At 39.2% G+C, this 22,902-nt stretch overlaps 1 protein-coding gene across 1 annotated transcript; it reads right to left on the bottom strand.

Annotated features, from left to right (window-relative positions):
- Positions 1 to 1,064: 1,064 nt before the first annotated feature.
- LOC139709991 (phenolphthiocerol/phthiocerol polyketide synthase subunit C-like) lies at positions 1,065 to 22,535 on the bottom strand. The gene is made up of 4 exons (XM_071621944.1): positions 22,229 to 22,535; positions 17,258 to 18,714; positions 17,019 to 17,112; positions 1,065 to 6,691 (listed from the first exon to the last, which is right to left on the bottom strand). Exons 1-4 carry the CDS (start codon positions 22,533 to 22,535, stop codon positions 1,065 to 1,067), a joined length of 7,485 nt encoding a protein of 2,494 aa, XP_071478045.1.
- Between the last annotated feature and the right edge of the window lie 367 nt (positions 22,536 to 22,902).

Below are 22,902 nucleotides of genomic sequence, written 5' to 3'. Positions count from 1 at the left end.
TATATGTGACCCTGCACCTCAAAACAAACAAAAAGTCGCCAGACATGAATTTTTAGTTAAGACCATATTCTGAAAGAGCAGACGTTAAGCTTTAAAATGATGTATAACTCAAATCAAATGGACTCTCCTAACCTATCTAAATATTGGGAAGAAAGCACAAACTCGGGAAAAGTGTGAACTGAGAAAAGAGGCTCTGAAGTACAGTGTCTATTCAAGCGCTTAATATTTACCAAACTGTGCTGGCTGTGCGATGAATGGAACAAAAAACAGGAAGTAAACCACCAGAGTAACAACAATGAAGGGATTATCAGATTAAATTGAAATTAAGCATGCCTCATTAACACATTCTGTTCATAATTAATGCCGACTTTTAAAGCAGTAGCACTATTCTTTCAAAAGTTATTAGAGTTGAAAGTGAAGAGTGTGGACAAGGTTTTTCAGAAATGAAAAAGGGACTCTAAAGACACGCCTAATCACACTATTCTACCAAAAATGTTCGAGATATACTGCTAAAAAAAAAAAACACTTTCCTGCCCGTTTTATGATACCAAATTTTAGCATAATGTAAAAGAAGACCCCTCTTTCAGAAAATATGAAAAAGTCAAGTTCGGCTAGGTTGACCCATTTCGCTTATTTTCAGTCCTCATGCAAAATCAGTGTGTGCGACTTTATGTTCGTTTTGAGGTGCACGGTCACATATGACTAGAAAAAAAATCACCCCCCCCCCAAAAAAAAAAAATAAATAAAAAAAAAAATAAATAAATAGAATAACGAACAGCGTTGAACACAAGGAATACAAACAACGATTGCTATGAAAAGATGTACGCGGACTCAAGGGGAAAATAACTGCCACAAGACTCCTTGTAGAAAATAAAGTCGAAACACAGTCACATGGATATATATAGCTTGAACACTTTCTACGACAGGCATAGTTATTCTGTACAGAGGAATTGGTGCTGTAAGACACATGTCAGAAAACAAGAAACAAAGAACAGCAAATACATGATGTACACGTAAGTGTAAGACGGAAGAAGAGAAAGGTAGACTGCTGTGAATATTTGTAATTACTGCTGCCAGAAGCGGGACAGGGGCTGCTTCTGGTTACTGCGAGTGCTATTTTCTGACTTCTTCAGGAGTACCATGATGTATTTAAGCACTTGTTTTGAGGCAAACAGAATGTACATGTGCTTACCGGGGAATAGGATCTTTTGGAATTGTGCACTTGGATGTATTTCCTTCTTCCAGTCATCCAGGAGATTCGGGGGAATGAAGTCATCATCCTTGCCTCCTAACACGGTAAGACTGCACTGGAGCTTGTGTGTGTGTAAATGGCGATACTTCTTGCATATTAGGATCGCAGCTTCAATGCTTGGGATGAGAGCATTTCTCCGACGGACGTTGCTCAATGTGGACGGCTCAAAGAAACTGAATTTGAAAGGGAAGCCATTTGTTGTCGGAGATCTCGATGAACCCACATAGTTGTTGACGATGCGCTGCATCTTGCGATAGGAATGACCGTTTTGCTTCAGATCATCCGGGCGGGGATATTCCAGAGTTGGCGAGAACCATGAGCTGACGAAGATGTGGGCGGGAGAAACGTTGTAGTTGTCCCTAAGGTAATGTGCTAGCTCAAATGCGATGAGTCCTCCTATACTATGTCCAAAGAATACAAAGTGACCTCGTATAAGTGTTGGTAAAATCACTTCAGCAAGCTTCAAGACAATTTCTTCAAGATTCTGAAGTGGCTTTTCTTGTTCTCGACGTTCCCATCCAGGCATCTGAACTGTGATCATCTGGATGTTGCGGTCAGCTAGCTGGTCCCTCCATGTGGAGAACATAGTCGGACCTTCCCCAACAGAAGGGAAGCATATCATTTGAGCTGATGGTGTCTCAATGTTTTCATCCACATCAAGCCACAACTCCCCCTTCGAACCCTGGGTCGGGTTGATTATTGTCTCTTCTTCTCCATTCAAATCGTCTGACATAATGCGTGTATAGATGGCTTCCGTCAGGCTTTTGAGGGTTAACGTGTCATTAAGAAAGGAAATTGCACTCAGTGTGACGCCAAATTGGTCATGAATGAAATTACTCAGATCTGTAGACAAGTGAGAGTCAAGTCCGAGAGATATGAATGTTGTTTCGTGGGAAATGTCCCCTCTGAAACCAAGCGTGTCGGACAGATTTGCAGTCAAAGCAGTTCCGATTAAGGATTTGCCGTCCTCCGGACTTCCCTGTTTGATTTGCCTTACGATGTCGAGTTCGTCTTGTTGTCTCTTGGCCTCAGGTGGTACCAAGGACTTCAAGATGGAGAATAAACCATCGGGGTGTGAGAAGTGACAGGAGATCAAAGCATGGAGTGCCTTCGCAAAATCCAATCCGTCAAGATAACCTGCTACGCCAATGACACTGTAATCAAAGGAAAGGATGCCTTCCATCACGTTAATGATTTCTGAAGGGGATAGACTGACAAACCCCAAGTTCTTCCACTTATCTATCAGGCCTTCTCTCGCTGCGAAACCCTCAGAATTAATTACACCAGGTAGCACTGATGTCGCGGGCAGCCCTAGGTTTCGTCTCATCGTGCAAAGCGACGAAAGAAACCTGTTAGCAGCACTGTAGTTTCCTTGCCCTCTGTTACCGATCAACTCTGCTATTGAAGACACCATTACGAAGTATTTCAATGGGAAGTTAAGCTTCGCAGTCAGCTGATGAAGGAGCAACGCACCATATCCTTTTGACATCATGACATCATCCCATATTTCCCTAGTGACATTATGCAGATAGGCGTCTCTGTATGCCGTTGCTGAATGAAAGATTCCCTCCAGTTCGTGCTCTCTGTCACCTTTGATAGCTCGTAGCGCCGTTTCAACGTCATGAGGCGAGCCGATGTCAACAGCCATGTGGGTAATTTGGACCCCAGTGTCCTGAAGCACTTTGAATCGTCTGGACGTTGCATCAGGCGGAGCGTTTCGGGACACAACGTAAATATGACGTGCCCCGCAACTTGCAAGCCACTCAACTAACGAGAGACCAAAACCCTTTGACGCACCTGTCACAAGGTAGGAAGCTTCTGGATTGGCACTGAATGTGGCGTTTTCGAAGTTGAGAGAAGCTGGAATCGTGTCTTTATCGACACAAACGGTCACATTTTCTAGTGAAGCAGGCAGCTGGGACAAATTTGATATATGGGAAGAAAGACATGTTCGTTGTATTTGCAGTTTGCAGCTGTCCGGGATGTTGAACAAGTGGAGAAGTGTAGCTATGTCATCTTCGAATCCACAAAGGTGCCCAAAGTTACTGACACACACAACGAAGGAAACGTTGGGAGGAATATGCATCATCTTTTTTGCGCTCTTCATTTGTCCGCCTACCTGAATGACAGTTCCAAATGGGTGAAGTTTACTTGCAAGTAAAGTGAGAGTTTGTCTATCTGCTGGAATTTCCCCTGAGAGTATGAGCACATCCGCTGAATTATTTTGGAAGTGAGCATCAAGATTACCATCCGACACTTGAATGACATATTCATCGTCAAAGAAGTTTTCCTGTTCTGCAATTACAGAAATCGAGCTTGAGTAAACGTACACCTTGGCACCCTTCTCTAGAGCCATTTTTGCTGTCGCAAGACCAACACGATCACGCCCATCCTCGATGCAAACGATAACCATGCCCCTATCTGTCGACTTCAAGGCATTTTGAAGAGCTAGAAAACAAGGAAAGTATTCCTTGACGATATTGACAGCTCTGACTGGGGTGATATTGACAGGGACTGGTATCACGTCTGATGCTCGTGCATGAACAGAGATTGGCAAGTAATCGCCTGTGCGGAATCCGATCACGGTTTCGTTTTGTCCATTCTCACACTTTTCGTCACTTCTTTTTATGTCTCCCGCGAATAGGTATCTACATTTAATCGGATCATGCTCTAGTTGTTGGACACAAAACGCCGAGACTGTAACAAGGATTTCACCGTTATGTGCATCATCAGTAGATTTTTCTGTGTGTTCTACAGCAAAACGCTTCGTAGTCATCATTTTGTTCAAGTTGATATGGCATTCGCTTGACTTTGTAGGAGCCTTGAAATTGGACGTGGACTGAACCTCGACTCGCTGAGCATGAACGTCGAATGGAAACCCAGTTTCATTGCTGTCACGCCTATCTGATTGTTTTTGTCGTAATGCTACATTGTTTTCCGCGGATGTTGGTGCTTTCATGAACTGAGAGAGCCACATTGCAGCTTCTTTATAGTCCTGTGAAGAAGGTAAATCAACAGTCATGACGTTGAATTCTGGATCTTCATGCATCATTGTCAGTGCGAGAGATGAAGTAGGGGCCATCAGGGGCTGAATTTGCTCACCTTCAATGACTAAATTGGCACCACGGGTGATAATCCACAGTTTAATTTGTGTTCGAGAACGGTGTGATGTTAGAACACGATATATACTCAACGGTTCTAGTGCTGCAATCTGCTGTGTATCTGAGAATTGATCTTTCCCGATGGTATCAATTGAATCATACTGCTGAACTTCGAGAGCTGAAAGCATGATAACATGATTTACTCTTTTCAGTGTTTGCATGAATTCTCTGAAATCTCGCTCAACGTCATCTGAACTCAATGGATCAAAGACTGAAATCTCGTCAGCCTCCAAACGTTTGATTAGTTCTGGGCAGAGACCTGCCTTGTCTTTCACGATAATAACTGACCCAGAAATGCCAGATTTAACTTCTTTGACCGAAGCAAGATATTTACTCCCTTCCACGGAGCTTGGGATCGGAATCCACTTCCTACTCCAGAGGTGGACCTTTCCCACTGACTCATTGTCCACAGCTTCAAACATCACGTTTTGGAAGCGGGTGAACACTTGCTTGGTAGTTTCATCAGCTACAACCGCTTCTCCGTATGTGACGCCATCCGCATCGAACATCCTGATGTGCATTATCATTCTGCTTGGAGCCTTGCCCATGACATGAATCTTTTCCACAGAGCGCGGAACCTGAAATGGAGCTTTAAATGAAATGTTTTCCTGTAGTGCCCTTTCTTTCTGGCGAAATAATCCAGCGCCCCCAATCGCTTGGAAGATACAATCACAGAGAGCAGGATGGAAATTGAAGTGCTGGCAATCACGAAAGATAACTTCTGGCACGGAAACATACACAACTGCCTCCTTGTAGTCGTCACTAAAGTATAAATTGCCAATGCCTCTGAACGCCTTACCTAGATGAAAACCACGTTGCCAAAGCTCGTCGTAGAATTCAACGTCATCAACCTTGCGAGGGTACTTTCTCTTAATGTCTTCCGATGACAGCCGCACAAACTTGCAGACTTCTTGCAACGGTTGGATGGAACTACAAGCATCGCTTGAAACGTCTACTTCGGCCGAAGTATTCACATTCCAAGAATTGTCAGTGTATTTGAAGCTCTTCAAGGTGAAGAATGCCCTTTTCATGCCCGTTTCCAGACAGATTTCTATTTGCTGATTGTCTGGCGAGAAAATGAATTTCTCAAATTGCAGATCCTTTAAAGTGATAAGGTCAATGTCAGGATAGATCTCTCTAGTGGCCGCCAGCATAGTTTCTATGTAAACTGCTGCTGGAACAATGACAGCCCCTTGGAGCTTATGATCACGGAGCCACGGCTGTGACACTTGTGAATACTGTACATGCCAGATTTTGGCAGACGTTTCATCGCGTAGATGTGAGGCAAGGAGACGTTTTCCGAGCAGAATGTGACTTTTAACAGGGAACAGATAAAGCTCCTCCGTTTTCTGCGTTATACCTGAACACAGCACATGCTGCCATGGGTATGTCGGAAGTGATACCACCTCGTAGGGTGGATCTTGAAAGAGATGATTGTGCTCAATTGGGTAGCCTTCAACATGCAGTCTCGAGATCGACCGCAGAAGGTTGAGCACATCATTCGCATGTGTGTTTGCATCCGCAGGTCTTTGCAGGGTTCCCGAAACTACCACGTTGTTGTTGCTGGCAGATGTTCTCACTGTATCCTTAATGGAAGAAGATAAGACCGGATGCGGGCCAATCTCAAGGAAGTAGTTGTAACCATCACGTAGGAGCTTCTCGATGGCAACCATAAATCTGACAGGGGATCTAATGTTCATCCACCAATATGAGGCAGTGCTGATGTCGTTCTGGTGCAAGTACTTGGTTGTAACTGTAGACACAAGCGGCACCTTCGGTGTAGACTTGAGGTTATGTTTCCCTGGGGTGGAGTTCAGACATTTCATTTTGGCTAGGAAAGTTTTGCGCACCTTTTCCTGCTGGAAGCTGTGGAAGGCATTTTTTACTTTAAGCGCTATACATCGTCTTCCTTCGTCCAGAAGATCTCTGACAAAAGCATCAAGTGCATTTGTGTTTCCAGAGAGGACTATCTGCCTCGGACCGTTGATCGCTGCTACATCGATTTCATTTACATAGTTGCTGTTCCGTAGGCGTTCTTCAATTTCATCAACATTATGTAAGATGGCCACCATTGTCCCTTGTCCGCTCGTTTTATTCAGCTGACACCCCCTCGTGTAGATGAGATGAATTGCTTCTTCAAGAGTCAAGTAGCCACCGGCATGGGCAGCAGCCACCTCACCGACGCTGTGACCCACGATTGCGTCGGGAGTAATTCCTCGGGTCCGGAAGAACTCTGTGAGGCCAATTTGAACAGCACAGAGGCAGGGCTGTGCGATGTCTGTAAGAATGATAAGAATAAAACAGAAACAATTTATCTAATTTTGATCCATTTACGACAGGTGCTGCAACTCCATATGCTCCTGCAAGGGAAGTCGACTTCAGATTCGTCCAGAAATCAAGATCTACAACGGAATGTATGGCTTCGGCGAAATATATCTTCCCTCCGTCTTCAAGCATTTTCAAAAAGAGAAAATAAGAACGTTAGAAAATGGCAACGACAGTAACAAATTGAATATCTTGATCATAGATTGTGACGGTAAAAATACGTGTGTATCTAAAACGCAATAACAGAAATATAAACAACTATACGAAAGGAACGACTGGCAAAAATTATGCAAAGTAAATACATATGGATATGGAAATAATGTCAAACGGATGGTACAATTCCGGTTGAGATGGGGCTTGAGGATTCCAACATTTTTCTTGTGTGTGTGTGATATATATATATATATATATATATATATATATATATATTTATATAGTGTGAAAAGAAGAGCCAGGTGGACGTAGCTAGGTCAACGTGTCTGTTTATTGCCGCCGAGCTTTCGGTCCCAAACGGACCTTCATCAGGGCTGTAACGATACAAAAATGACTCACTCGTATGGCTACACTAATAAATATATATTCATATATATATATATATATACTAATATAAATCAGATAAATAAACAGACACGTTGACCTAGCTACGTCCACCTGGCTCTTCTTTTCACACTGAATGCAAATAATGAAGGCCACACACTGGTACTGTAAATGGTCGATACCCCTTCTCACAGTCTATATATATATATATATATATATATATATATATATTATTTAATATTTAAGTTCATTTTTTTAGGCCCGTTCTTCTAAAAGTGGAATGGGTCTGATATTGGTTTAGGTGAAAACGATTATTATGAGGTTTTGAAATCTAGAGGATTTGGTTGTTAATTTGTTTCTCATTCGGATAGACGAACCTGATTTTTCATGTTCCAATTAACAAACCTTTCGATTATCCTTCGGAGATTCCTACCATTTACTGAATAAAAAAGCTTCATGATTATACGAACCTTAATCAATTTTCGGATTGACAAACCGTATGCATAACGAGCCTCCATAATGACGCGCTACAAAATGTCTATTATTAGCGAACCATGTATATCATCGAAGTCACAAACATCCATCCAAGTCATATGGACTACTGTGTCTTGTTATGACGAAATTTCGGAGTATCGAACTTTATATCATTTCTGACTAATATAAAAACACAAATTCTCATCGGTAACAGTGTGTAGCACAAGGAGCAAACGCGGAGGGATTTCTTTCTATACACATTCAAACGTATTCGTTTGCCCTCCCCAGCTAAACTTCGTATTTCGATAACGGAGCACATTTCTTTTTGTTCTTCTATGTCAATTCTTTGTTTTATTTAGCTGTGACCATGTTCGTTATAAGCACATTTTGCATTGTAGACTTTAGATAACAAATTTAGGACGTGAATCTTTACTTCGTGATTACGAAATTTTAATAAATATATCCGTTCTCAAGGATGGACTACGTCACTGAGACTACATGTTCGTTTGTACGTTCATTTATGAGAGATGAAAAAAGTGTTTTCTTTGATTCCTCAGCGTGGGAAGATAAACAGGCTTTTATGCTTGGGAATTGGTAATATGTATTTAGGAGTTTGCAGAGGAGTTTGTTCTCGACATGAAATCGCTGTTTGTTGTGAATAGAATGCGTTTCCAACTCAAGAGAACTGCATTGTTCAATATCTTGTCTGTTCCGAACGTCCGTGAGCTATATGCGAACCTCCGTGATGAAAACTATGCTATGTTTGTCGGGTTATAGAGACTGCCTAGATCAGCTACATCTTAAAAACGCATGTTATTGTTTTAGAGTAAGGATTAAAGTATGGGGTAGTTAAATCAGAGGTCGAAATATTGAGTTTCTGTAAAATGCGCGTAAATTGGAAAAATTGTTTAGCGGAAGAGTTATATTTCAACAGAAATGACGAATTTGGTTAAATCATCAGTTGTCTACCATTAGGTACATGTTCAGAGTACAAGCTTAATGTTCTGCCACTACATGCACATGTCCCTTAAGATATTTAGTTACGATTTTGAACTGAATCAGATTGTTGCAAGCTATGTTAAAGGATGTGTACAGTTCTGGGAGAGGTGTAGATTTAGCTTTTAACATTTTGCGAGGTATTCAGAAACCACTCTATGAGATGTCAAAGAGCATGCAATTCTAGAGGGTATCAAACGTTTATTTGATGAAAATCGGTTTTGATATGGATGAGATATCAAAAAACAAGGTGAAACAAAGAGATCCTATTAAAGTTGTGGCATGTTGCTTTTTATTATTAGCACTTTTTGGGATATCTCAGCCATTTGAAAACCAATTTTCATCAAATAAACGTTGAATCATCCTTAGAATTACATGCTCATTCATATTTCATAAGAGGCTTTTCATTATCTCACTTAGGAAAGTTCAAAAACAAGAATCCCTACCTCAACCAGTACTGTACAGTCCCTTTAAATGGTATTAAAATGTATGTGCAGTACCATTCCTCACGGACGTTCGTTGCTCTGAACATGGTTAACTTCCGCGGTGAATAAAATCTTGTTCCCCTGGGAAAATCCTAGTATAATTGGGTTCATATTAAAGCTTGAATTATACTCTTTCAGGTAAGATACATGATTTGGAGAATTTCCTACTTTTTTAAACTTTGCGCTGTTTTGGCTCAATTGTACATCGTTCAAAATTCTGACCCATAATACGCACACACATAGGCATACACACACTGACTGTCTTGTGACCGTACATCATTAAACCATCAAAATGTCGCTAGCCCTGATTTTACTTGAGAATTCAAATAGGCAAAAAGAGTCAATCTAGTCAATCTTAAAGTGTTTTTTCATTCTAAAAGAATACTTCTTCTACGTTGTTCTTAAGTTTGAGATAATCAAAGCACGGGAAAGTGTGTTCTTAGCAACTTTTCCAGAACACTTTTATGAAGAATAGCGTAATTATGTAGGGTTTAAAGATCCCTTTTCGTTTCGTAAATGTCCTTTACACACTCTTCATTCCCAACTCTAATAATTTTGAATACAAATGAGATGATGTCACTGATTTTAAAGTTTGTATTACTAATGGATGAAATGTCTTAAAGTTTGCTGTTTGAAAATCTGCTCTTAACAACTAAAAAAAGAAAAAAAAAGGAAACATGCCTAACGAATTTTCGTTGCTTGTGCGATGGAGGGTCGCATGTATTCTTCAAATACAAGGTGGTACAACAAAATTTCCTACATTTGATCCTAACCTAGTTCAAAAACTATTATATCACTCAGATAACACTGACATTAATATGAGCAATAGCGGAATAGTGTACAATTTTGTTGGAGGCAGTTTAAAATGAAAGCGTAATTTAGTTTCATAAAATCAAACATCAATTTTTCAGTTAGGTTTCAGACTTTGCTCTATATTCAACCCTCTGTACGAAACTCTAACTTTGCACAGAAGTCAACTGGTGTGTATGGGAGTGTGTAGTTGACACCCAGACAATGATCCTGGACAATGACCAGGATTTGAATGCTCCATTATTTATTCATGGGGAATTCCACTGTCACAGCTAGTCATTATTAATTCTGAAATGTGGTGTATGCAACCACATGGAAACATGTGATTACTTTTTTCATGTGCATGCATTTCACCCTTTGCTAGGTATTCAGACTAGCAGGCTAAGGGCAATCCATCATGAATAATTAATAAGCATTCATGTGCCTTGGAGCAGAGCTCTGAACAGGTGGTCTCCATGTAAATTGATCATTGTCATTGTATTACACACTCACATACACATCATTAGTTCCTGTGTAAAGTTCAGGTTTTGTACAGACGGTTAAAATTTGACAAAAATCTGGAACCTAACTTTGAAATTAATCACGGATTTCATGAAACTGATATAGGTTTCCATATTCAAATCACCTCCAACTAAATTGTACACTATTCAGCTATTACTCATATCAATGGCAGTTTTATGTGATGGAGTTTTCGAGCTACTAAGCATCAAAAGTGGGATTATGTTTTTGTAACACCTAGTACTTGAGAGCAACTCTGTCGAAAAACGACACCTGCACAGCAGAAATATGAATCAAGATTAATTTTGGAAACAGCAGCAATCGATAGACTGAACAGGGTGGGGACGAGCAACACCAAATTTGACATAAGGCTCCTTCTCTACAAGTCACTAGTGGTCTTCATTATACTAAATGGATGGGAGATGTGAACACTGAAGGCAGAGGCAAAGGTGGGAATGCAGGCTATTGAGACCATGTGCATGTGGAAATTACTCCGCATTTCCTACAGGGAGCACAAGACAAACAAGTATGTGGTCATAGACCTTGTTGGGCCCCATGAACCACTACTTTACTGTGATTGTCAAACGACGGAAAATGGCATGGCTTTGGCCACCTTGCCCGTCACAACATTCTCTCCCGAGTCACCTGACAGGAAACTGTTAAAGGATGGTGCAGACGAGGACGGTGGAAGAAAAGAAAGATCAAAGATATGACCCATATGATTTGGTTCTACAAAAATTACTACAGGCCATAAAGATCCCCAAATTTGCATATCCTATACTAAAATCTGTGGAAGTGCCTTGAAACAAACTTGAATTTGGGAATAAGTTGTTTGATATCAATACTGATGCAGACGGATGACCTCGTATCCCTGTTCGCAATTTCAAATGCACTGTGGAAACTCAGATGAAATATTTTACTTTAAAGTCGGACGATCGACATCCCTAATGGCACGTAAACTCCCGAACGACCGAAATTTATGCATGCAATTTCGCAATGCCAGACTCGGTGCTATATCCATAAACGTGTGGGACAATTAGTGCTGTATCACCCCTAAATGTAATATCAACGCTTAATGTAATATCGACCCTAAATGTAAGACATTTTAACGCTAAATATAATACATTCTAACCCTATTTAAAATGGGAAAACCGGAGACAACCCTAAATGTTATACATGTCAACCCTAATGTAATATCGACCCTAAATGTAACACTTTTTAACCCTAAATGTAATATCGACCCTAAATGCAATACATCTTAACCCTAAATGTAATATCAACCCTAAATGCACTACACCTTAACCCTAAATGTAATACCAACCCTAAATATAATACATTTCAACCCTAAATGCAATATCGACCGTAAATGTAATACATCTTAACGCTAACTGCAATATCGACCCTAAATGTAATATATCTTAACGCTAAATGTAATAACAACCCTAGATGTAATACATTTTAACGCTATATGTAATAACAATCCTAAATGTAATTCACGTCAACCCTATATAAATGTGATACATTTTGACGCTTGATGTAATTACGACCCTAAATTTCAAAACCTCATTATAGAGAGTGTAACCAACGCAGAATATCGGGCAAAAGGTCAGGGGGTATATGAAGGGGATATGACGCACCTTTTTATAACACTCTTGAAAGAGCAGCATAGTTGCTAAGATTTGTTTTTGTTGTTTACCCAGGTAAAAGTCACACAGTCTTATTAATTCCTCTGTTTGCTGTAAAGTTAATTAGGTCCATTTGACATAGTCTTTTTTTTAATCTATACCTTTATCATACAATCACATAAACATGTCGTATTTCAATCTTCATTCAGTGTTCATGATTGTTTACAGTTTTGATGAAAAAGAAAAAAAAATGGGCAAAAATTCTTTGTAAGGAAATTCTGAATACGAGTAATATTGCAAGAAAAAAAAAACATATGCCTACTGATGAAACGGGATGATAGAGGGGGGAGATTGAGAAAATTAGAAATTAGAAAGATTTAGAAAGATTTCGCAAATTGTTTTATGAACCATCATTATGTATGTAATGTTTCAATGACGAAATATCGGTCACACATTGACATGGCAGCAAATGGCTGTCCCAAATATTAGCCTCATGACATTGTTCACTACTCCTGGCAATCACTTCTATACTTAGTGACACGAAACTGGGACAATTGGTAGTGGGGAGGGTACACGAAATAAATTGAAATATGCTAGTAAAGCAAAAGGAAATAGATGTCATTTTTATCATCTTTGAGTCATCATTTGTATATTGACTTTCCTATAATGTATGAATGCAGGAGTAAGGCAAACTGACTTAACTTTTGCCTATTTTTTTTTCTTTTTCAACAAAACTCTAAGCAATCATGAACACTGAATAAAGATTGGAATACAAAATGTTTGTGTGATTGTATGATAAAGGTAGTAGATTTAAGAACTATGTCACAAGGACAACAAAAACAAGTCTAAGCAACTATTGCCGTTCTTTCAAGAGTGCGAGAGAAAGTTGCGTCATATCCTCTTCGTATACCCCCTGACCTTTTGCCCGATATTCTGCGTGCTTTCTATAATGAGGTGTATTACATTTAAGGTCGTAATTACATTAAGCGTTATAATGTATTACAATTAATAGGGTTGACATGAATTGCATTTAGCGTTAAGATGTATTACATCTAGGGTTGTTTTTACATTTATAGTTAAGATATATTACATTTAGGGTCAATATTACATTTAGCGTTAAGATGTATTACATTTTTTAGGGTCGATATTACATTTAGGGTTGAAATTTATTACATTTGTGACCGTGCACCTCAAAACGAACTTAAAGTCGCACACACTGATTTTGCGTGAGGACTGAAAATAAGTGAAATGGGTCAACCTAGCCGAACTTGACTTTTTACTATTTTCTGAAAGAGCGGGTCTTCTTTTGCATTATGCTAACATTTGGTATCATATAACGGGCAGGAAAATGTGCTTTTTTAGCAGTTTATCTCGAACATTTTTGGTAGAATAGTGTGATTAGGTGTGTCTTTAGAATCCCTTTTTCATTTCTAAAAAACCTTGTCCACACTCTTCACTTTCAACTCTAATAACTTTTGAAAAGATAGTGCTACTGCTTTCTCCTTCGGTGTCACTACATTTGATACAGAATGGGGGAGGCAGCGTGTTGCGTTTGTCTCCGTGCCGCACTAACCACTCGCCACGATTGTAAGGCTTTAATGTACTTCCTAAAGCCATTGCTACAAATGATTTCTTATCCAAAATTGGGAGGTCTGACACTTCCTTATGCAGTGTTTTTAGTAGGGAAGAGGATTCCCTTCAGCACGTTTTAGTTTATTGTGAAAGCGTTGCTTTCATCTGGTCCATTTTAGAGAGATCACTTAAGATCCAATCTAACAGAGACATAAATTTTATCAGATTTTGAACCAAGAATGGAGTCAACCATTCTCAACCTCACTCCTCTTGTATCAATTTCGTTTAGCTCTGCACATTTCTTTTTTCATATGTCACTGGAAATTCCAAAAGGTTAAACCTTCTTTCCCTTCACTGCTCTCTGTTATTCGTGTGAAACTACAATAAAAAACAGAAAAGAAAAAGAAAACAGAATATAACACTGCCTTTAAAAATTGTAATCCTGACATCTATGCAACAAGTTCACGTTTAATGTGTAATGCCTTGCTTGATTGTATCAATTCATAAGGCATGTATTGTTTTGTTCTTGTTTGTATGTTATGCTGTTTCTTTAATGAAGACATAAGAAAAACTATCAAACATATGAATAAATGGACCGGAATGACAATGCCGGATCTCATCAGAACAGCTGCCCACCGGACAGCTTGCGGATTAAAGAAGGAATACATTTTCCTCATAGTACCCCCCACGATCCCATTGCTTATGGGATAGATTGATCAATTGACATACTTATATGATTATGTAGATAAAGTCAACATATAGACCATGTAAAACAAACAAACAGCAACAAAAAATTCAAATTTTGAAGTATAAAAGTCAGTGCGATAAAACCGCTATACAGAGTTTATCATGAGACTCGCGAACAAAATGATGATTAGCGGTATGGGAGGTACAACGTGTTAGGGAAATCTAGATAACCATTGCTTGTCGTGAAGTTTATAAACCCCATTGCAACATTCAGCACACAAGAAAGTTTAACTCGTTGTACTCAATTTCTTTCTCATGTGCAGTCTTTGTGTGTGTGTGTGTGTGTGTGTGTCTGTGTGTCTGTGTGTGTTTTGCTAAGATAAAACACACACAGTTTTGAAAAAACTACATTTCCATTCAATGTTGAAAATTTCTTGTTTCAATAAAATTATTTGAATATCAATTAAGTTTTTTTTTTTTTAGTGTGATGGAAGGTCATATCCATGTAGTCACATAAATAATCACATATTCATATATAATTTGATCTGTATACGACCAAAACAGTAGCTCCTCTTAATCAAAATATCGTGCTCTTTAAACGAAAAGATATCGAGCAAAAAAGCACAATTGTTTTTGCATGAAAAGAAAAGAAGAAGAAGAGAACACAAGGTTGAATCATGCTTGAGTAACAGACAAATGTTGACATTTCAAACGTCATAAGAGTCATTTTACGGTTTGTTTGAAATGTGATTTTCACACATTTTCTTGTGTATGTATAAGTGCTGTTGTTAATTCATTTTACCTCTTTTGAAGCCCTCACACATATCCTGACTCTTTTCACGCATTTCTGATTGGTTGAGTACAGCTGTAGGGAGAAAATGACTAAATGTTCAACCCCTATTAAATTGCAATATCCATTCATTTGATTCGGAAAAGTTATTAAGATATTGTTGTCAACATTTATCGTGAACGTACGAGGTATCCATTACGTCGTGGCTGTAAAGATGAAGCAAGAAACGCAAAAATGTACATGCTTTATTCAAAAACACTTTATCGATTTTAATGTATGTAGGTTTTCCCGCCTTGTTTCATCAGATTTGCAACAACAATAATAACAATATCGTTCGTTCATATCCTACATGAAAACCCAATAAATTCAACTCGACTCTAACTGGGGTCATTTTTTAAAAGCTATCATCTTTTGTTGTTGTAGCCTTAACATTCGGAATTTTAAAAAAAGCTTAAAGTGTTACTGCTAAAAAAAAAAATCCTTTAAAGCAGAATCACTTTTTACTGTTGTAAGTCATAATTTCGAGTACCTCTGTTCTCATCATAATCGTTTATTGTCTCAGAATACATTGCTCGTGGTATAGCTCGGTGAGCTCATGCAAGTCACTCCCACCAAATAATAATAATACATTAATTTTGACCCTTCAACTCATCTTCCTTCGCCCCTTTTCCCGATCTTCTTTAACAGTATCTTCCTGTCAATTCTCCTACGCTTACATGTTTCTTTACATTTCTTTAAAGAGAGCTGCCTGTTGGTTTATTTGAGAGTGAGTGTGTGTGTGTGTGTGTGTAAGTGTGTTTGGTAATTATTTAATATTATTAGCTAATTTGCCTAGTTTGTGTCATTTCAGGGAATTACTTGTTCATGAAGAGACTGCAAACTGGAAGCCTTTCTGTTTAGCAGTCCCTCTATTGGTACAAGATTAGTGTCATAGAGTATTGTCATAAAAGAGTATTGTCATAAAAGTCACAACGTCCATTGCACTTCAGTAACAGTCATTTTGCCTTGTAACTGCATTGTACTGTGTCGTTGTTGTTGATTTTATTGGTAATTGTATGTGGTCTAATGTTCTGTCGCAAATGCATGTGTGATTGAACAATAATGTGTTAAAAATGACACTGACGATACCTGGTATTAATTCTTTCAATAAAAAGCATGGATTGTACGGCTCTAAGAGGATTGAGCAGGGGCATGTTCTTTTTTGTTTTTATTAGGATTTTTTTTTTGCTAACTCAAACAAAAACAAAAACAAAACAAAACAAAAACAAACAAACAAACAAAACACACGCGTAGCTGCAAGGGGATCAAAAGATTTAAGATATTAAAAGAACACATGAACACACATCACAAATAGATTTGCCTGAATCTCTGTTCAGAGACCTCTAAATACGTCTCTTGAACAACTCTTGAACGACTTTTGAAGAGATGAATTTGCATGACGTGATAAATTGTTTATATTATTCATATCCAAAAGTTTATTGTAGTCAACAAACTGAACAATATACCTCCTAAATTGTTTAGAAAAAAACAATGCAATGTTTGCGTTGTACACAATGCATATGCGAAGCATATGAACGTCATGTCAATTTTTTTTTTCGGAAGTTATCTTATCATCAAAATTAGTAAAGATATATTGCAATGATATTGCACCCGTTACATACCAAGAAAGATCAGTTGAATATTGATTTAATCCCAAATATATGGGATTGCTACAAATAAATATGTCTGTCTTTGTATTTAACTTCTCCATATTTTGTTATGATATAAAATGAAGAGAAAGAGGAAGGTATATTTCTTTTAACTTACCAGTTTCATCCATTTTCTTTTGGTCTTCTTCTGCCGTCAACATATGTGTCAGCGACCACTTCGCCCCGCACTTAGTGAGAATTTTTTCAATGTTCTGTTGGAAGAAACACAAGAATATATCAAGGCTTTAGGGACTTTTTGAATCCTTTAAAATGATTTCGTGTTTAGATTAAAATGTGCTATTCTCATTATGCCAAAAATCGAGTTTGGACAGAAAAGAAAAAAAAAATCACAAGTACCTTGATGACTTCGGTGAACTTTGAATCTTCTGCCATGAGGCGACGTGCCATGCCCCACCACTGAGCTCCCATGCCAGAGTAGACAAAAACCAGCCGATGAACAGAATGTTTTCCTTGTGTCGCACGTCCAGTCGTGACAGTAGGGATGATTTTAGCGTCTTGGCTGAGTGTGAGCTGGATCTGCTTTTTGGCATCTCTCGGAGAAGTAGCGATGATACACATACGGTGCTCAAGATGTGTAGAGCGCACACTCGCAGTATACAAGGCGTTTTTGTAGAACACCATGTCGTCTCGTACAACTTCAGTCAAGAAGGTCTCCCAGTCCTGGAGATATTTCATGAGCGCATCCTTGGTGGCTGCGGAGAGGAATAAGATGGCCGGACTTTCTGTTACGCTGTCTTTAGGCATTTGATTTTTCTTGTAACCTTCCATGACAACATGGGCGTTTGCACCTCCGAAGCCAAATGCGCTGCATCCAACCAAACGTTTAGCTCCTTCTGGCCATGCTGTCAGTTCTGTCGGCACACGGATGTTTAGTTTAACGTAGTCGACGTCATCGTTCCAAGATACGAAGTGGACCTGTTTTGGTATCTGTTCGTGTTGCAAGCACAGAGCGAGCTTGATGACACCAGCTATTCCGGCCGCTGCCTCAGTGTGCCCATAATTTGTCTTTACAGAACTAACGTATAGGGGATACTGATCAGACGAACGCTTTAACCCCATAACTTCTCCGATTGCATTGGCTTCGATTGTGTCTCCAACCTTAGTGCCAGTACCATGTGCTTCAAGAACGGTTATATCTGCTGGATTAACCTTAGCGTCATCATATGCCTTTTCAAGAAGGGCAACCTGCGCATCGTAGTTTGGACGTGCAATGCCCGATGTGCGACCGTCGTTACCTAATGCGCCTCCTCGAATGACAGCATAGATCCTATCTTCATCCTCGATGGCCCGTTGTAGAGACTTGAGAACAATGGCGCCCACACCTTCCCCACGAGCAAATCCGTCAGCTGACTTGTCGAAGGTCTTACTCTTGCCGTCATGTGAAACTACGTCACTTTGACAGAAGGCGACACTTGCCATTGGGCTTAGACTGAGGTTCACTCCACCCGCAATAGCCATATCACACTGCCCTTTTCTCAGACCGTCACAAGCAAGAAGAACGGAATACAAGGACGAAGAACATGCTGTATTTATCGTCAGGCTTGGTCCATGAAAGTCATACTCGTATGAGATCCTGTTGGATGCCATACATGAGTTTGTGCCCGTATTTGTATACGAGTTAATGTTGTCACCCGGGATTGATACCAGCATGGCATAGTCATTCGCAGTCACACCCACATAGACCCCTGTGTTTGATCCACGCACAGACTGAGCGCAGATTCCTGCATCTTGCAAGGTCTCCCAGACTACCTCAAGGAGAAGCCTGGTCTGTGGATCCATGTGGTTTGCCTCGTCTGTAAAAGAGGAGCGCATCCAAGATTTAGTCCATAATAGATTACGTAGTATGAATTATGCAGCGTTTAACAAAAAAAAAACGGCTTGAACGATTAGCTTGATTGTATTTTCTGTTCTTCCTATTTCATCAATAAATGATGTGAAAGGAGAGTTGTATGTGCTATTTTTACTTAAATACACATATCTCAACTGACGCAGTTACGTACATATTCAGAATGCTGTGCCTATTCAAATTCGCAAAGACAAGGCCATCACGAACAGTGAGATTACAACACCCATTATGCGGTGTACGCGATGTTCGTAGCGTAAAATGTATGGAGAACTGTTTTAAATGATGAAGACAGAAAATCGATATGACGTTGTTTTTTTTTTTTCTTCTGATTTTCTCCCGTCGTAAGCCTTGAATATAAAGTTGAATAATAATATATCATAGAAATGTATTACATTCGTCTTTGATAGAAAAAAAAAATATCGGGCGTAATTCCGTTCGTAATAGATAATTGAGCACATTTTGTTTGTTGTTTTGTTTTGTTTTTTTGTTTTTTTTTTAGTTTTTCATCGTTATAAACATTAACATAAATCTGCAATCATTGTATCAATGGTCATGATATTTACATGTCCGGAAAGCTGACACTTTGATCAATTCATTTCTGGTACTTTCCGATACTTCTGCTGAGTACTATGACGGCACTGTGAATTGAATGGCAGCATGTTGTATACCATTTTAAAGGAAATGTTATCTTCTTTCAAATGTCATATAACTTGTTTATTTTGTGTTCATTGCTTGCTAATTAGGAGCGATTGTTTGGAGGGTTGTCTGCGTGTCAGCGTGTGAGTGCAAATAGTGCTTGGCCACTGCGGTGTTTGTTTTAATACGCAAGCGCGTTGGCCCGATATGATTAAGTCTTGCGTAACGGGCGTTTGACTAAAAACTTTCCATGCCAATGCGCAAATGTGCACAATTTTACGCAGAAGACGTATGGATAGGTAATTAACGTTTCACGGAGAGGGTTGAAAAGCATAAATGTGTTTACACGTTATAATGTCCCCTTCGTTCTTGAACGCGATCGCAGGAATATGTACAACATGTATACAAGGTTTGTTTCGCGCTACAACTTGCAGCTGCATCAATGTGGAACCGTAGCAGGAATCGATATTCGTGGCCGAGAAAAAAGATCGCACCACGCGTGAATGTCCATGTACTGTATCTAAAAACATACTTCCGTGATTTCAAGCAACATGCATGATGCCTTCAGTCGATTGTAGTATACTTATGTGTAGGCCTATATTGTGCTTTTATACTGGGCATTCATTTCATTTCATTTCATCTTATTTCATTCTCCTTTTTCCAACAGAACACAACACAGTATGAATTAGGTTATTATCACAATCGTATACACACAACTTGGAAATGATATCAAATGATACAATAATAAAGTTACATAATATGCATGTATACGCAAAATAATACAAGTCTATGTTTCAGTTGGAAAAAAAAGGAGAACCGAGAGGTCCACTAAAAGGCAAGCTTGTAGATTGTGAACCACTCAAGAAACTCTAACTAAATACTTATTTGTATATGCTTAACACAAGTATAATTCAAACAAGACGGAACAAAACAGGAGACACACAATAACATGACACAACTAGACAGAAAGGTGGAAAATGGAAGGAAAGAATGAAGAAAGAGAATGCCTTCACGCTGATCAAAGAAGTGAAAGAGGGAATTGAGGAGATGCTTTAAACAGCGGGTGGTCTCATACAGCCGTGAAAAGAATATGATGGCTATTTCATGAATTAATGAGTTCAGAGATAAATTGATTGATGGTTGGATGATGAACCCTGTGGTTGTTGGGACTTGATTAATAAAAAACGAACATCAGAGAGGGTTTAACAGAAAGGATTTCAACTTACGCTTAAATGAATACAAAGAAGGAGAATTTCTTATTTCACAACTTAATGAATTCCAGAATCTAGGGCCTGTGTATATAAATGTATTCTGAGCCAATAATGTTTATAATATCAAAAGTCTCTGTACATGGAACATTAGTTGTAGGCCTACCTAACTTTACGAGATAAAGTAAAGAAAAAAAACAACATTGATATTGACTAGACGCTTTACTGCCCTGCACGCAGTCAGTATTTCCTGCGGTTTGTTTGTTTGTTTGTTTTTTCATTTTCCATCTGAGATATGGCTGGATAGCCCATATTCAGCTATGCTAAGCTTGTCTTCCATGGGGTCCAGTTGGATGTGAGGTGGGACCACTTCACCAGGTTTAAACAACCTGCTTTTTGCGATGAATGAATGAAGCGGGATCTTTTACGTGCATGAGTTGTTACTCTCTCATAGACGGGACCTCCATTTCATGTCCTATCCGAGGGACAGAGTGTTTGCCTCTTGCTAGAGGGGACGGTATGCTTGCACACAACATTGCTTAGTCCAGACTCGGGTTCGAACCCGGGCCGCGTGATCGTGAGGCAGACGTGCTACCGACTGAGCCAACTCACCGCCATGGGGTATTCTATAATTGCATTGTGAGCTTACGTGAAGGGCTCAATGGAAAAACTGTAAGCTGTAGCATAAGCTGGCGGCTGCAAACTTCACGGCAAGACCAAGCGGTGATTAATTTCCGAGCAGACATAATCGCAAATGAACATTCCAAATGAATGATGATTCCAAATAAAAAGATGGCAGAATCGTCGCGAATCGAATATAAAATCACCCTTTCTCGACGTCAGCGCGAATAATCCCCATATAACAGTATCCTAGGCCCAGCGGGAAGCGCACACACAAAAAAGCTGAACCTTTTCCTGGCTAATCAATATGTACTGCCAAGTTTTAGGGATTAGTGTCAGTCTTATATCTTTCTCATTAAGCATTAAGATGAAATTGACAAAATGTCTCGTTAGTATGAAAGGAAAAGAAATATTGCATTATCAAGTGCATAAGTGAGATAGTTCTTTTTCAGACATTGCCATTCTTTAGTGAAAAGGTTTTGCGTCGTTTTATCGTGTACCAGACTGACAGGAATGAAATTGAATTAACAGATGAAGGATGGTGGAGAAATATCTTCTAAATGGCATGCATATCACACTTACATCGATAAAAGATTATTTATTCACGATATCAAAAGTCTCTGTACATGGAACATTAGTTGTAGGCCTACCTAACTTTACGAGATAAAGTAAAGAAAAAAATATTGATATTGACTAGACGCTTTACTATTGAAAGACGCTGATTGGGTAATGAGGGTCACCCGTTTGTATAGGTTGTATGAAAATAAATTGATTGAAATAAAAATTGAAATTCAGCGGGCCAATGGGATCCATTAGACAGGATGAGACAAACATCTCAAGAGTTAAACTTAATCAGCTTTGCACATGAAGTATCAAAAGACGGACAAGTTTATCCTAAGCCTGAGAAAGTAATAAGATGATTAGAATGTGCTTGTTTGAAATAAACAACAATAGTAACAACAACAACAAAGCAACAACAACAACAACAACGAATACCTGGAGGCATTTTGAAAAATTGCCTATCAAAGAGCTCTGGGTTCTCGGTGAGATATCCGCAGCACACATTGTACATCTTTCCAGGACGCTTTTCACCAGGAAAGAGGAAAAATGACTCATCAAAGCGACCAGGAGGGATGGATGCTGTGCAGTCCACCCCCTTGGCTAGAGTGTCCCAAAATCTGTAGACGCCATTGGCACCGTTAGCGAACCGACATCCGATTCCTACGATGGCGACTTTGTCCTCTATCGGCATCGAAGAGTCGGTGGCAAAGTCCATGACGCTCGCGTGTTTCCTGGTGTCCATACAAGATATCCAGCTGTTTGAATAGTGCACAACGTTAAGGATTAGATTAAAAGCGACCTGCCTGGGATATTCATAATGTTTCCTTACTCTTATTATCACTGTAGATTAGACATATTATTGTGTAGACCAGACGAGGCGTCTGAAACCATTCTGACTTTACTTTATTTCCTTTATACTTTATTTCTTCACAAATCAAACCATGTAGAAAACATTTCTAGATTACTACCTTCCCACATTCAAATGACAGGCAGGTAAGTGCAAGAAAAAAAAACACACAATGTACTATGACAACACAATTGACAGTGACACAAATATACATACATTTACAAACATATACATTATATCAGCTGTTTCAGGAACATTAACC

The sequence above is a fragment of the Diadema antillarum genome, unplaced genomic scaffold, assembly GCF_040938485.1.
Source record: "Diadema antillarum isolate AM-2024a unplaced genomic scaffold, OU_Dant_1.0 seq00001486_RagTag, whole genome shotgun sequence".
NCBI lineage: Eukaryota > Metazoa > Echinodermata > Echinoidea > Diadematoida > Diadematidae > Diadema > Diadema antillarum.
This window is presented reverse-complemented; position numbering and strand designations above follow the sequence as displayed.

What these genes read in the sequence shown, in the direction of transcription:
- LOC139709991 (XM_071621944.1), bottom strand. Translation starts at nt 22,535, where the DNA reads ATGGACACCAGGAAACACGCGAGCGTCATGGACTTTGCCACCGACTCT. An exon ending in ATTTTTCAAAATGCCTCCAG is followed by an intron (nt 18,715 to 22,228) that starts GTATTCGTTGTT and finishes CCTCTTTTACAG; the next exon opens with ACGAGGCAAACCACATGGAT. An exon ending in AGTTCACCGAAGTCATCAAG is followed by an intron (nt 17,113 to 17,257) that starts GTACTTGTGATT and finishes TTCTTCCAACAG; the next exon opens with AACATTGAAAAAATTCTCAC.